This window comes from Sabethes cyaneus, chromosome 2, assembly GCF_943734655.1.
Source record: "Sabethes cyaneus chromosome 2, idSabCyanKW18_F2, whole genome shotgun sequence".
Classification (NCBI taxonomy): Eukaryota; Metazoa; Arthropoda; class Insecta; order Diptera; family Culicidae; genus Sabethes; species Sabethes cyaneus.
The window spans coordinates 240,606,262-240,623,418 of NC_071354.1; the positions used below are offsets into that span (position 1 = coordinate 240,606,262).

Below are 17,157 nucleotides of genomic sequence, written 5' to 3' on the forward strand. Positions count from 1 at the left end.
GTTATCAAAAATCCTGAAGCAACTATGTGGCCGTATTGAACTATTACTACAACTGTCCGGTACAACACAACCAATAAATTTAAACTCTCAGAAAAGTTAAGCCCAAAATTAACTTTTTAGAGCGTTGCATGAGAGCTAATATTCGCTTAACTTTTCTGAACAATTAACTTTTTAGAGAGTTAACTTTTTCGAGAGTCTACTGTATTACAGAAAAATTATACAAGAAATTACACAAAATACATGACAATGAGAAATAACATAGAATTTTTCAAAAAGGGCCTCAAAAAGATAAAAAATACCAGAAAAATTGTGAGAAAAAACTATAAAAATTGCATCAAATACAATACAAGAAAATAGGAAATAAAAAACACAAAAATATTTAAAAAATGGCATAACGGTGAAAAGGTGCGAAATGATTAAAAAAGTAATACCTAGAAAATATAAAAACGACATGAAATGAAACAAGAAACAAAATTGAAAAAATCAAAAACTACATTAAATAGTACTAAGAAAACAACAAAAACAATTGAAACCCGAAGAAAAACAAAAGGCGCATCAAGAATCGGCGTGAAAATTGGCATGTAGAGGTTTTTGGGGCCAGGGAAGATTCTTATGATGGTTAGTCACCCCTCCCCCAACTAAGAGGGGGGGGCTCCCATACAAATGAATCACAAATTTCTGCATAATTCGAGAACTAATCAAGCAAATGGAACAAAATTTAGCATGTGGGTGTTTTTGGTGACAAGAATTTTTTCTATGAAAAATTGAGACCCCTCCCCTCTTTAGAAGAGGAACTATGACTCCTCTTTCCTTTAATCATGGCGAATACTTTAATGCTATCCACTTTATTTTATCAGGCTAAGCAATGGGGGGAGTTGTTTTCTATTTTACTGTAAGGAATTTGAATATTAAACCACCCATGAACTCCTCAGAAACTTGCAAAACTCGAGATTGTGACAAAGGTCATCCGAGATTCACGATTTATGAACAACACAGTTTAATTTGTGGCAATACGAAGTTTGTCGGGTCAGCTAGTAGGAAATTAAAAACACAAAAATATTTTTTAAAAATGGCATAACGGTGAAAAGGTGAGAAATGATTAAAAAAGTAATACCTAGGAAATATAAAAACGACATGAAATGTAACAAGAAACAAAATTGAAAAAATCAAAAACTACTTAAAATAGTACTAAGAAAACAACAAAAACAATTGAAAACCGAAAAAAACAAAAGGCGCAGCAAGAACAAGAAAAAAGGCAAAGAAATGAAAAATGCTACAGAAATAATACAAATATAAAACAAATAAATAAACACAAGGACCCAAAAGAGCACAAAAATAATTCAAAAATGATCCTAAAATCGTAATTTTTTATCGAAATGATACAGAATAATGCACAACATGCAATAGACACAAATGACAACATGCAACATGACAAAATAATATGTGACAAAAAGGCACATATATGACACAAATATTGAGTAAAAAGTGGAAAAGTCACGGAAAATCGAGGTAAAATTCTCATTAAGAAATCTTATAGTAAATTACTTTAAACTTTAGTTAAAATTAAACTCAGTAAAAGAAACTAACACAAAGTCGAGAAAATAAAATTGAGATAAATAGTTAATAAATTTAAACATTACGATATCATGACGGTTTTGAGAACAAATTCAAAAATCACCTGGGAATATGTTTGAAGCAACTACGCATTGCAAAAGTTTAGTGCCCCATCTTCTATCAAGGTCTGGGTCTGAGTAGAATGGAACCTAAATTAAATTTCCGTTCGTGTTATTTAAATAATTCCAATTTCGTTCCCTGTCTCGTTCTGTTAATTTTTTGCTAAACCTTCTGCACACCGCCAACCAAAGCTTCGAAGCGGTGAAACATTCTTGATTGTTAATCCCATTAGCTTTATCACCTCAATTCCCAACCAACCCACAATGCTGCTGCTGCTGCTTTGTGACTCAAACCTCGGTGCAAACGTTTTAATCCCCCAAACATTCTCCCCATTCCATACCAATTTTCCTTTTGTCCATCCGCTGGGTAGTCAGCGTGCAATCAAGAGGAAAACCGACCAGTAGCAGCAATTTTTCCGTTCAATTGAATTCCTCTAATCGATCAGCATCCACCATCCATCCTCTCGTTCATTCGTTCGTTCGTTCGTCCCCGAGTGTAACCAGCGTTACTTGCTGGGTCTGCTTGCCTGGCTGGTTGGATTGTGTATTTCTATTACAACTGATTTGCTCGGAAGCAGGATTACCATCAGTAGGTACAAAACAGACAACAATCGAACGAACACAACAAACGAAACACGGCCGCACTTGTTTTTCCTCCGGTACAGAGAGCAGCACAGGAGATGTTCAATGCTTCGGTCTTGTTACATTTGACCTAATTTTATGAATGGCATGGCATACCACCGAGCATTTTTGCTTCTGACAAAGTGTGTGTGTGTGTGTGTGTGTGTGTGTGGGAGGGGTGAGGGGGGAATAAATACCAAGAGGACTCGGAGCCGATGTTGGAAACTCCTTCAACATGAGAGAAGCTTTTGTTTCAAGTGTAGCTTTGTTGAGTGGAGGTGGCGCTCTTTGTGGCCCCGCATTCTGCATTTTTCCTGATATTTCGTTACAAGTGAAGAGTTCGGTACCTTTCAAACAAGAACACGTATTTATTGTACTGTGGTGGATGCGTAAACTCTCTTTCAGTTCAGAACAACAACATCCGATTCAATCAATAGAAGTTCGATCCGGTTCGACTTGCCCTATGCGATGTAGTTCCGCTTTCCAGAGCAAGGATAATTGTGGAAACTCATCCGTAACTAACCGAACCACTCAAGCCATGGTCATTCCGGAACAGACGTTGGTGAACGGATGAAACTCCAATCAACAACTTTCCCACCCAGTTTCCTGTGTCAATTCAAAAGCCTATCCTGAAGAGAAGCTCAGGAAATAGATTCTTCAAACGGAACGGGGGCGCACTATTTTCCCTAGATCTACACTAGCACGTAATAGAACAGGTTTCAGCAAACTGCACCCTTTTACCCTTTTCTTAGCCCTGAAAGAAGAAAAAACGACAACTTCTATTGGAACTTAACAAAGTGTTATCTACTTAGATAGTTTGTCTTCCAGCAGCTGCTGCTGATGCTGCCTTTCTGTTCCTACACCTGATCGTCTTCCGGAAGATTATCTTCTGAATGAGATGATTGAGATTGAAATGGAATTAGATGAAGCGGAAAGTGCTTTTCCATTCGTTCGTTCGTTCGTTCGCTCGTCCACCGTGACCGATAGCCGACGGCGGGCCGGCTGATAATAGACTGTGTACTGTGAAAATGCTTTGATGCCGAAAGAATGCTTCTCGTCGAACCGATATCAAACGTCATGTTGAAAGCTAAATTAAAAAATTTTCCGATGATTGACTTTATGATAGCGAGTAATCTAAGGTTCAATGATTTTACGCTGTAACTGTGGGTAGCACAGGGTATCTCGAACGTGTTTATTTGTTCAGTAACGTTTTACATATTTCTTCCACTAGCACAATCTTTCAAAGGTAGCAGCTACAATTTTCTATCGAATTTTTCATTCGATATTTAAGGCTTTTTATATCAGCTTCCCATATTCCACCAGCGTTGTTTGTAGGTTTCTGCAGTTTCATGATTTTTTAAAAGATGCTGATCCTATTTTTCTTTATTTCCTTTGAAAGATTATTTCAAATACCGTCTGCCGGGGTGAGATTGTGCCAAAAAAGAATAGTACGTGGTTTGTTTATAGATAGCTACTAAATCTGTAGGAGCGTCTCCAGGCTTTAGAAAACGGAAAAGAAAGGGACGTATAATCTCAGAAGACTTATCTATTTGATCATTCAACAAAGTTTAATTATTTCCTGCAGCTAGAGGACACGCAATCAGCCTCGCCTTTAAAACCGACAGTATGCATAAGGTGGAAACATTCTGGAGAAAAAGTAAAAATGAATTTTAATTATTTAGCACACTTACGATACTGTTTGCTCCGTAAAAGATAATGCTATCTTAAGTATGAAACCCTTTTTAAGCCTGTTCGCTAATATTATTTGTGCTCCATTCCACGTTATGAATAAATAGGTTATGTTTCAAATCATCTTGAATTTGAGCCAACAGTAGTTTGCATAGATTTTATATATTTTTATAAACAAACATTGTTGGTTTTTGGCACAATCTCACCCTCATGGCCCAATGTCACCCCGGATGGCGGTATGCTGTTTTTCTGAACATCCCTGAACTTGTCCTTTGCAAAATACTTGTAAAATTGCTTTAAAAAATGTTACCAAAAAATTTTATTTTAATTTTTTCTGGTACCTCCATACTCGCGAGAGCACAGCCTCGCAGCGGCTTTCTGTATAGCCCGCTCACGAAGCCAATAGCTGGCGAGCGCGAACGGCACACTAGGCTGTATGGATACAGGTTTTGATGACTTTGGCCGGAAGTACAAAATTAGCAGAACATTGGTTGCGCCGTTCAGTTAACTTGATACTCAATTGATGCTAATTAATGGTCCTAACATTGTCTCATTATCTCACATGGACAAGACAGATCGTAACACAAAAGAGACCGATAGATAAAATAGAACGATGGACAAGAAAGACCTTTGTAAAAGCTAGTCAGATGGACAAGACTAATCGACGAGCAAGACGGATGGATAAACAACACAGTTTGCTGAACAAGACAGACTGATGGACAAGATGGAACAATGGAAAAGATAAACGAATGAACACGACAAACTAAAAGACGAGACGGACAGACTGATGGACAAAACAAGCCGATGGACAACACCGATCCAATACACAAGGCAGAATGACGAGCAAGACTGGTTACTGGATCAACATACAAGAAAGTTCGCTGGATAGAAATCGGTAGACAGGTAAAATAGACTGATGAACAAGATAGACTGGTTGATAAGACAAACAGAAGAGACCGATAGACAAGTCAGACCGATAAGACTGACAGATGAACAAAGCAGATTGATTGGTAGCATCGCTGCATCGACGGACAAGACAGATCGATGTACAACACTGACCGATGGAGAAAGGCCAAAGAATAACATAGACTGATCGACAAAAAGACCTATACACAAGGCAGACCGATGAATAAGACACGGGCAAGACCGATGAACATACCAGACTGACGAGCAAAGCGGACTGATGGACAAGAAGGACTAATGCACAAGACATACAGATGTAGAAAATAGACCAATAGACAAATAAGACCAATGGACAACACAGACCGGTCAATACCACAGATTCATGAATAGGACCGAAGCAGAACGATAGGCAATAAGGAGCGATGGATAAAACAGAACGATGAACAGATGAACAGAATCGATCAACGGACAAGATACAAGATGGTTGATAAGACAGAACAATGGAAACGGGAGACAAATGTATACGAAAGACTGACGGACGAGACAGACTGACGGACAAAACAAATCGACGAACAAAACCGACCATTGCACAAGACTGTTAACCGGACCAATGGACAAAACAGACCGACGGACAAGACAAACTGATGAAAAAAACTAACCGGTAGATAACGGAGACCAATGGATAGGACAGAACAATGCACAAGAGAGCCCAATGCACAGTGGTCCAAAAGGGCGAAAAATGGCACTTTTTTCTTAGCGTCCTTTGCTTTTATTTTATCATTTATGGTCTTCAGCACTTTTGTTTGTCTGAATATCCCCCTTAATCTAAAAGTGTCAAAAGTTAGTCATCGGTTACTATAATGAAAATAAAAAAATAACGTTTTTGTGTTAGGAAATTTAGACATAGTTTCTTCGGCAAAGTTGTAAATAATGTAAAACAAAGCAACTTTGCTGAAGAAATAAAACTTCTATCTTTATCGAGTGCTGAACTAAAGAGCATATTCTTTGAAACTTTTTTAAAAATTAGTTTTTCATTCTTAGCTTTTGTTCGTTGCATTTTACAAGCATACATGGTTCTAGGCGATTATTGAAGGACTCAAACCACACGTTTTTGCAGAAGACTGCAAGTCTCTTGAACCTTTACTTGCTAAGTTATCGCATATTCAAGCTTTAAATTCCCATAACTTCGCGAGCTTGTGGGGTAAAATGGGGCAAGTGGATTCATAAAATCAATGTTTCGCCTTAAAGCTCTGGTCGAGTACTATAAACTTGTATGAATGCGGCTTGTCCCCAACCACCCAAATGAGAGTACGGTAAGCATACGTTTTGTGTTTTTCGTGTTCGCTGATAGACTCGATATACGTCCACTTTTTTGTGTTAGTAGTTAGACACATGGTTTCTTCGGCAAAGTTATAGAAAATATAAAGGCAAACAACTTTGCTAATACATACAATACGAATACATGGTTCTAGGCGATTAGTGAAGGCCTCAAACCACACGTTTTTGCAGAAGATTGGATAACTCTAGGGCCTTTCCTTACAAAGTTATCGCATTTGGCTCGTGAAGTTAAGGAAAACTAAAGCAAATAACGATAACTCTGTAAGGAACCGTCCTAGAGATTCGTAACCTTCTGCAAAAATGTATGTTTTGAGTCTTTCAATAATCGCCTAGAACCAAGTATTCTTGTAAAATACAACCAACATCAGCTAAGTCTAAAAAACTTATTTTTAGAGAATTTCCAAAGAAAATGCTCTATGGCCCTGTACTCGATGGAGATAGAAATGTAATTTCTTTAGCAAAGTTGTTTGCCTTTATATTTTCTATAATTTTGCCGAAGAAACCATGTGTCTGTCTACTAACACAAAACCGTGGAAGTATATCGAGCCTATCAACGAACACAAAACACAAAAAAAAGAAGGCTTGCCGTATTCTCATTCGGATGGTTGGTGAAAAACTAAGAATGAAAAACTAATTTTTAAAGAAGTTTCAAAGAATATGCTTTATAGTTCATCACTCGATGAATATAGAAATTTTATTTCTTCAGCAAAGTTGCTTGTTTTTAAATTATTTACAACCTTTCCGTAGAAACTATGTCTATATTTCCTAACACAAAAAAGTTATTTTTTATTTTTATTATAGTAAGCGATGACTAACTTTTGACACATAGATTAAGGGTGATATTCATGCGAACAAAAGAGCTAAAAACCATATATGGAAAAATAAAAGCAAAAGATACTAGGAAAAAAGTTCCACTTTTCACCCTTTCGGATCACTGTGCGATGGACAAAACTTAACGTCCTCTCCTCTCCTTACGTCCAAACTTTGAAATAACGTCCGAAATTTTAATTAACATCCTCCCTTTTAACGTTCAAAATTCGAATCAACGTCCTCTCTTTTTACGTTCAAAATTTGAAATAACGTTGTCTCTTTTTACGTCCAAAATTTGAACTAAAGTCCTCTTTTTACGTCCAAAATTTTAATTACCATCCTCTCTTTTAACGTTCAAAATTCAAATCAACGTCGTTTCGTTTTCCGTCCAAAATTTGAAATAACGTCGTCTCTTTTTACGTCCAAAATTTTAATTAACATCCTCTCTTTTAACGTTTAAAATTCGAATCAACGTCCTTTCGTTTTACGTCCAAAATTTGAAATAACGTCGTCTCTTTTTACGTCCAAAATTTGAAATAACTTCCTCTGTTTTTACGTCCGAAATTTTAATTAGCATCCTCCCTTTTAACGTGCAAAATTCGAATCAACGTGCTCTCTTTTTACGTTCAGAATTTGAAATAACGGCGTCTCTATTTACGTCCAAAATTTGAATTAACGTCGTCTCTTTTTACGTTAAAAATTTGAATTAACATCCTCTCTTTTAACGTTCAAAATTCGAATTAACGTCCTTTCGTTTTACATCCAAAATTTGAATTAACGTCCTCTCTTTACCTCCCAAATTTTAATTTACGTTCTTTCTTTTTACGTTCAAAATTTGAATTAAAGTCCAAAATTTTAATTAACATCCTCTCTTTTAACGTTCAAAATTCGAATCAACGTCCTTTCGTTTTACGTCCAATATTAGAATTAACGTCCTCTTTTTTACGTCAGATATTAGAATTACGTCCAATCTTTTTACATCAAAAATTTGAATCAACGTTCCCTTTTTTCGTCCAAAATTATAATTAACGTCCTCTCTTTTTACGTCCGAAATTTGAATTAACGTCCTCTCTTTTTTACGTCCGAGCTTGGTATTTACGTCCTCTCTTGTTACGTCCGAAATTGGAATTAACGTTCTCTTTTTACGTTCAAAATTAGAATTAACGTGCTCTTTTTTACAACCTTCTTTTTTTACCTCTCCCCTATAGTGGAAGGAAAACGAGGTTTGAGTGTAAATTAAATCTTTTTCGAGGATTAGAGAAACGATATTTTTTAATTCTAGAAAATTTTTAATAATAAATCGAAACGTCGGAAGTAGAAGGAAAAAGGTTCGTTTAAGGTTTAAAAGCAATTGACAATAACGTCAATACGTCAGGCCCATGTTCTTATCTGCGCAGACCTATTTTTTTGTTGTACCATGCTTGATATTTTTCAATTGTTAAATAGTAATTTAGTGGGCTCTATTTCCGTAGTTTTACTGGGTTGAAAAAACTGCACTCCCAAAATGTGGAGATAATTTAGACCCTATGCTAGCACCAACTCGTATATCAATGTACGAAAACTATCGTAAATATCTCCTAACAAACTCGAAATCGTAACTAAAGCTGGATAAAGTGGGATCAAGTTGAGTTTCTGTCGTATATAATGATAATGACTGACATACATACGATTTTCAGCACAAAATCGTAGAATAGTACGGAGCGACTCGCGCTTAATCGGATGTTATCGTATATAATTACTTATATAGTCGTAACGCTCATAATTATTCGTAATCACATATATCGCCTCCAAAATAGTACGGATATGCCAATTTTGCGCATGAAATACGATTTATTTAGCATGTATATCTGTGCGTAATGCTGATTTTTACCTTTTTTATACATATGAAAATGCTAGCTGGGTAACAGTCAAATGGGGTCTTCGGGAGACAGGTTGTTGAATGAAAAATTCAGTCTTTTCTGGCAATTCACACTAAAGCAAACTGTTGAAGCTCCTTAACTAACGACTTGCTGTTGCTACAAGCCATAATCGAAAATTTGATTACCGCTCCGAAATTCATTATTATCATTTCATTTTTTATTCATGTCAACGCTCGTGTTCCATTCATTCAGCGGAAAGAAAACAGAGCTTCCGAGTTCCGGTATCGGTGTCATATATACCTTACTCTTTGTTCCTTTATCGTACGGTTCCTAAAAGCAATCGATTTAATTACCATTCGGAACGACCACTCAGCCTCATTTTGCCGGCTCCCGTTCGGACATTCGCATCATCATCATCATCATCCGAGCAAACTAGCTTGCGGCTTCCTTCCACATTCCGCATTCTGTGCTCCACATGTCAATATCGACCGTAAGCTCCTTCTCTGTTTCGTTAGTCCAAACAGGAAAGGACTTTGTCAACCGACATTGTCATCCGTGGTAGCGGTAAAGTATCGAATCGACTCGGTTTCCGAAAGAGAACAAAGAAATTGGGTCCAAGCACACGGTCGGTGCTCTGATTTCGATAGCCACTGACTATCACTTCGGGTGAATCGCCTCACCTGACCTTTCCGACGAGATGAATGAAAGTCAGAAAACAAAACAATTGCGGTTGTCCGAGCGGTTCCCACAGGGGTTCAACACAAGAAGTAGAAGCGAGCCTATATGCTTGGGAAAAATCAACAATGTGTCCTCTCGTTTCTGTTTCGTTTATTAGGCGGCGAATAGCATACTTTTGCATAACCTCATTAGACGGAAGCTTCGTTCTTTCGGTTGTACCTAACTTCCTGTGCTTTTAGAATGTTCTAACATTCCCGGAATAATGTTACGGACGTCGTGAACAAATTGATTGACCTAGTCGCAACGAGATGATACTAATTTTTCCTTTTTTTTCTCTGTCTCATTTCAGCAGATGGTCCAGGGGATGGGACCGTTTCCGGGAGCCGCCGGCTTTCCGCCGACAATGACACAGACTGGCCTCGGCACCGATGGTCTATCGGTGCAGGTCGTCAAAGGGGCCGGCGCAGCCGGTGGTGGAGGCGGCGGTGGCGGTTTATCGGCGGCTGTCGCTTTGGCCGAACACCCTCTCAGCAGTCTAAAGCAGCAGCAAGAACTCAGCCAACATCAGCACCACCATCACCATCAGCAGCAACAGCAGCAGCAGCAACAACAACAGCAGCAGCAACAACAACATCAACAACAACAGCAACAGCAAGCTGTAGCAGCCGCTGCCGCCGCTCAACTAGCCAGCTCACAGTCGCTCAGAAATGTAAGTTCCAAAAGCACTTGACCGACTCTGCACTGTTTTATCAATTAACTCCTAGAATCCGCTCGCATTCCAGACTGTCAGCCAGTACAGCTCCCCATCAGTATTAGGCGTACCACCGGGAGGCGTCCCGCCGGCCACATCACTGGCGGCCGTTTCGTTGGCGTCCCTGTCGTCGGCGGTAACCAGCAGCAGTAACAGCAGCATCATCAGTACGGCCAGTGGCATCACCCGGGACAGCCCGGTTGCCATCGGTACCAGCGGATCCGGAACCGGATCCTCCACGGTCAGTGCCATCACCAGCGGAGCGGGAATCTCGAACGGAATTGAACAGCAGACTGTTAGTATTGTAAGTACAACCCGTTTGAAGGACCTAAAAAAATATCATCTCTCGTTTAGTCAATGAATTAGCTTACTAAAAAGGAAGTAACCTAGTAGCTAGGCGGTTCAACAGAATGGAAAACTTCAATCTCGCTCCCGTTTACGGGGAGGGGTGGTACTCGAGCAAATGACAGATCGTCCTTTCGCGCGATGCTAGTGGCAACCGTGGCGCGCAATCCCTTTTAGCAGTCCCTTTTACACCGTCACCGTCCACACAGAAAACATTATATTTTACCACTGCCCGGTGGTGGTGCGGTGGTCGGGGTCGGGGCAAATTAAAAGCATTTCTGGTTCGTTGATGTCGCCTCCAGAGTGCCACCTCGCCTACCCGGAAGGAAGGTAGTAGCTACTAGCGTCGAGATTCGAAACTCTGCGCGTGGAAAGTGGCTGATGAGGGTGATTAACTGAAGCAACTTATTTCGCAGTTATACCCACTTCTGTTTTGGTGGTGGGTGGATTATTAGCTTGGTGCTTGATGAGTTTCACCTGCTTGCTGCTCGACCCGTTGCTAGTAGCAGCTCTACAGCAAAAGTTTGCGCTGGGTTTGCATAAAACTGTTAAATTGAATTAAGTGGATACTATGCTTATGTGGTGGAAAAGTTGCACCCGGGCAGTTTAGGGATTTTCGCTTTGTTTTGGGGACTCAGTCGGAAAAGGTGCTCCTTCGCGCTTTAGAATTGCACCGTAAACTGTGCGCTAAGTGTTCAAGGTAAATTAACAAATTAGTGATTTTATCAGCATTTTAAAGTTTTCTGAACTGCATCGAGCTGGGAAAAATGTTTACAACATATCAAACAATCAAAGTCAGTTATCCACAACATTCAATGAACAGAAAACCTACGTTTATGACCTGTAATACAAGCAGCTAATTATATCAACAATTCTGTTTGAAAACGTAGCTCTCCATGTACATTTTATTAGGTACTTTTTTTGGTTTGTCTAAAAACAATTTAATTGAAGTATGCTCTGCATGTCGAACAAAGAGTATATTTTTTGAAATGGAATAAGCTATGTTTTGTTTGATACACTAAATCAGCGATACAACATCAATCCTCTCATCATTAATACACTCGGGAAAAACAAAAAACAGTTTTTGCGGCGGAAAGCTTTTATCGGTTTTTTGTTGCCATGATAGATTAGTTATGCAACATTCAATTTAAACAAGCTTCAAAATATAGTATTGCTGATTTCGATCGTTTTAATTCAAATCAATATCAAAACCTTTGTTTTTCCAACTAATGAAACCTGATTAAAGTGTTGGTATTGGTTTACAAAAAAGAAGCTTATTATAAATGGCTACTAGCATACCCAGGGCTTGGTAGAAGGCAGGGCACCAACTTTTTTGTGGCTTTGATTTGGATTTAATTCTAGTGCACTGAAAACGATTCTGTTTTCCAAACTATCCCCATCTCAGTACGTTTACTGAGCTTTGCTAAGGGTTTTGTTAAGGAACAACAACCAGTATCTAATTTATTAAAGAGAGCAATATCCGGAGATTAGAGTTAGATATCTCATTTGAGTGTTTCCAAATACTTTTTGACGACTTTTAGGACATGCGTCCGAGCACTGTCATGCAGCAGAATAATTTTACATGCTTCACCTTCTCTGTAAAATTTAGGGTGAAGCAAATTGATTTCTGTAACCCAGAAGTCGGTAGTTTTTAATTTAATCGGCTACTATTTTTGTAAGAAAAAGTTCTAGTTTCAAGTCCAATTTCAAACCTAATTTAAGCTTAATTTCAAGTCTATTTTCAACTTTGATTTTAGGTTCAACTACAAGTATAATTTAAAGTCGATTTAAATTTCAATTTAAAACCAATACATTTCCATTCTTAACTGCAATTTTGAGTTAAAAGTGATGGTGAAAAACTCCAAATAAAAGTCGGAATATTATTGTTTTATGTTCGCAGTAGGAACTGGGGACGGCTTGCGGTGGACTATAAACACCGAAGGTATGGCAACGGAATCGACAATCAAGAGAAAAACTTCACTCTTCAAAATTAGTGCTTAAAAGAACTGGTGGTATTTGCATTTATTCCGCTCCAAGGAAGTATGATGGAAATAAAAACGCCAGTGATTTTCTTGACACCCTTTCTCTACTGCTACTATTTACTTTTATTTGATCTTCACACTACAATGTTCAAAGTTAGTTAGATTAATTTTGCTCTCGGCTAAAACGCCCGTATTTATACTACCTGCGTGGTCTCGAGCAACTTCGAGAAGGTTCAGCTATATGTACTGGTGGATGTTTCTAGGATGTTCGACGAAATACGTTGCTAGCAAATGGAGGCAGCGTGGAGATGTTTCTCGTCGCGTACAATTATGTTCTGACACATTTCTGAAATTTAGAAATAGTCCGTCTCCTGCTGCTCTTCAGAAAAAGAAGCAAAAATGAGGAAAAATTAGGCAGAAGGAGTAAAAACAAAAAAGAGCATGAGGGAAAACACGACAAAACAAACGGGATATAAAATGAGAAAAACGCGAGAAAGAAAAAGGATAAAAGCTGTCATGAAAAAAAAGAAAAACGAAAACAAAAACAACTTGACAGAATGGGAAGGAAAACGGGTTATAAAAAGAGAAAAAAAGTGGAAATGTAAAAAAATGGGAGGGAGAAAGAGGGAAAAGGAGGCAATAAAAGATTAAAAATGACAGAGAACAGGAAAAAACGAAAGAAAATAAGGAAAATCCATGAAGAAACCGGAGAAAAATAGGACAAAGTGAACAGAAAGGGGTGAAAAAGAACATAAAACGGGATAGAAAAGGAGAAAATACGGTAGCAGGAAAAGCGAGAACAAAAAATGAAGAAAAATAGGATAGAAAAAAACACTAAATCAGAAGACAAAAGGGAACGGAAAAGAAAAACGAAATGTGACAGAAAAATGGAAAAGCAGGACATAATAAGAAGAAAACAGACAAGATAAAACGAAAAAGGACGAAAATCAGGACCAAAAAATGGTGAAACGGAACAGAAAATGAGTAATAAAAGAGACAGGAAGAGGAAAAATGGGTTTGAAAACGAGGAAAAATGGAAGAAAAAGGACAACAAACGGAAAAAACAATCACGACTCAGGGAAAGGACGAAAAATGGAACAGGAAAGGAGGCAAAAAGGAATAGGGTAGGAAGAAACAACGGACAGAAAAAAGGTAAAACGAGAGAGAAAAAGAGGGAAAAACCACGAAATGGAATACAGAATCGAAAAGCAAAAAGATGAATAGCGAAAGAGACAACCCAAGCAACAATGTGAGTTTTATTGTACTCTTATGGCGGTTTTCATGACCAATATTAGACTTAAATGCCATCATAAGAGTGTAATAAAACCCAAATTGTTACTTGGGAAACGAAACGAGAAAATTATGAAAAAAAAGTCAGAGAAAGACAAAAAAGGGACAATGGGACCAAAAAAGAAGAAAAGAAAAACAGGAAAAACGGACTAAAGAAAAGGCAAAACTAAACAGAAAAAGTTGTAAAGCGGGAGATGAGAAACGAAAACCGGAGAGGAAAAGAAAAACAGGGAGCCCAAAATAGAATAAACGCCATTAAAGAAACGGAAAAACGGTACACCAAGAAGAGAAAAAACGGAGCAGGTGAAGACGACAAACGAGAAGAAAAGCAGATAAAAAGAGTTCGATAAAGAGAAGAAAACAGATGAAAAATAAATTTAATATAATTTTGAATCATTTTCCTGTCATTGTAGTAAAATTTTTGTATCATTTATGCTATTTTCGTGTCATTATTTGTTATTGTGTTATTTTTGTCTAAAATTAATAATAAATTCGTGCCTTTAAAATCCCCCACATGCCAAATTTGGTTCCATTTGCCTGATTCGTTCTCGAATTATGAGGAAATTTGTATTTCATTGGTATGGGAGCCCCCCCTTTTACAGGTGGGAGGGGTCACAATTCCCTTCCCAAAGAGGGGAGGGGTCTCAATTCAACATAAACAAAATTGCCCACAAAAACACCCACATGCAAAATTTGGTTCCATTTGCTTGATTGGTTGAGTTATGAGGAAATTTGTATTTCATTTATATGGGAGCCCCTCTCCTAAAAAGGGGAGAGGTCCTAATTCATCATAGAAAAAATTCTTGCCTCCAAAAACTCCCACATGCCAAATTTGATTCCATTTGATTGATTAGTTCTCGAGTTATGCAGAAATTTGTGTTTTATTTGTATGGCAGCCCCTCCCCCCTCTTAGTCGGGGAGGGGTCTCTTACCGTCATAGGAACCTTCCCCGGCCCCAAAAACCTCTACATGCATATTTTCACGCCGATCGGTTCAGTAGTTTTCGATTCTATAAGGAACATACGGACAGACAGGCAGAAATCTAATTGTATAGGTATAGATTTGTGTGTTAGCCCCCCCCCCCTCTTAGTGAGGGAAGGGATCTCTAACCACCATAAGAATCTTCCCTGGTCCCAAAAATCCCTGCATGCAAATTTCCACGCCGATCGGTTCAGTAGTTTTCGATTTGATAAGGAGCATACGGGCAGACACAAATCCATTTTTAAAGGTATAGATTTGTATGGGAGCCCCCCCCCCCCCCCTCCCCCGCTCTTAGTGGGAGGAGGGATCTCTAACCATCATAAGAATCTTTCCTGGTCCCATAAACCCCTACATGCAAATTTTCGCGCCGATCGGTTTAGTAATCAATTAAACCAAAACATGTTCTTTTTGAGCCAATTTTTAATTAACTAAATTTATTTATAACATTTCTGTATCATTTGTGTGTCCTTCCTGTGCTAGTTTTTGTACCTTTTTGAGTTTTTTTGTGTCTGTATTGTATGTTTCATTATCATTTTTTATTTATTTATTGTAATTTTATCATTATTGTCTCATTTTGTATGATTTTGAATCATTTTTGTCTCTTTTGTATCTTTCAGTTAATTTTGTTTCGTTATGTTTGTGCTGTTTTTGTATTATTTTTATCATTCCTGTATTGATTTTGAGTTAATCATTTGTACATCATGTTTATACATTTGAATAATAATGTCATCATTTATCACTTTTGTACTATATCTGTACCTTTTTGCATTGCTTTTGTGCATGCTCCAAGCTTCTTGAGATCATCGTATCGAAGAATTTGTTTCACCAAACTAAGCACTACATCTCAAGGAACCAACATGGTTTTTTTTCGTGGGAGAAATGTTACGACAAATCTATGCGAGTTCACATCCTTTTGCCTTCGTAGTATTGGACAAGGGCGACAAATCGATTCGGTCTAGACCGATCTCAAATCAGCATTTGACAAAGTAGACCATTAGATACTATTAGCAAAATTAAACAAAATCGGATGCTTTCCTGCGTTCATTGGATGGCTTCGTTCTTATTTGAGCGGAAGACAGTTGGCGGTAAAAATTGGTGGGTCCGTTTCACGCTGGTTTACTAACGGTTCAGGTGTGCCACAAGGTACCAACTTAGGCCCACTCCTGTTTTCGCTATTTATTAACGATGCAATCAGTTGTCTTCGAAATGGCTCCTGTTTAGTCTATGCTGACGACGACTTAAAGGTGTTCAAAGTTATTGACAACATTGATGATTGTCATTTGCTCCAAACTTTACTTGACAAATTTGCTGAGTGGTGTAGAGTCAATGGCATGCAAATTGCACAATTAGCTTCCATCGTAAAAAGAGTATCTTATCATTTGACTATAATATTAACGGAGAACAATTGAACAGAGTACAAACTGTTCGAGATCTTGCAGTGACTCTAGACACTGGTCTTGCGTTTAGAAATCACTACGAAAGTATTATTGAAAAAGCTCGCCGTCAACTCGGATTTATTAGCAAAGTTACCAGAGAATTCAAGGACCCGTATACACTGAAATGTCTGAAACGGTCTTATTCGACCGTTATTGGAAACCGCTTCAGTAATATGGGACCCTTATCACAGCTCCACTACCGCGCGAATTAAAGTCGTTCAAAAAAGGTTCGTGAAGTTCGCCCTGAGAACTTGCCATGGAATAGTGTCCTGATTTTGCCACCATACGAAAATCGATGCGCGTTGATTGGGTTGGAAAATCTAAAGCAGCGAACAGTTGCAAAACTGTTAACTGGTGATAATGATGCACCGAATACAGACATCTTGCACTACTTGAGTTGTAAAATGTAGTATAGTGAAGAAGTGGAGGGTTACGCGGTAGTCGACAGAAACTATAAACCATAGAATCGCACCCGCCTCTCGTGACCAAACTGTGTGTTAGCGCGCAGTATGTACCTATAACGGGAATCCGTCGTCAAACCCCAAAAACCGACCGCTACCAAGTGCCCCGCTGTCCCCGCAGCCTGCATAGTTATATGTTCGTAACTGTGTTATATGGCCGTATGACCAATCATGTCAACGTTAGAAGATCGAAACATTTCTCTTACTTCTGAATTTATAAAATTAATTTATAATGTATAATCTTCAGCGGTTCACGTTACCTCTTTACCTGTTTCTCAGAATTATAGATTTATCAAGAAAGTTTAAGATTCAATGCAAAAAATCATAGTTTTTAGGAGCA

General features: G+C 38.2%; 1 protein-coding gene across 1 annotated transcript in view; it reads left to right on the top strand.

Annotated features, from left to right (window-relative positions):
* Window positions 1–17,157, top strand: part of LOC128736825 (ecdysone-induced protein 74EF) — a 423,088-nt gene that overhangs the window by 222,939 nt on the left and 182,992 nt on the right. Inside the window, exons 2-3 of the mRNA XM_053831318.1 lie at window positions 9,921–10,280; window positions 10,354–10,626. Coding sequence (XP_053687293.1) covers window positions 9,921–10,280; window positions 10,354–10,626 — 633 coding nt within the window. The remainder of the gene's footprint in view (window positions 1–9,920; window positions 10,281–10,353; window positions 10,627–17,157) is intronic.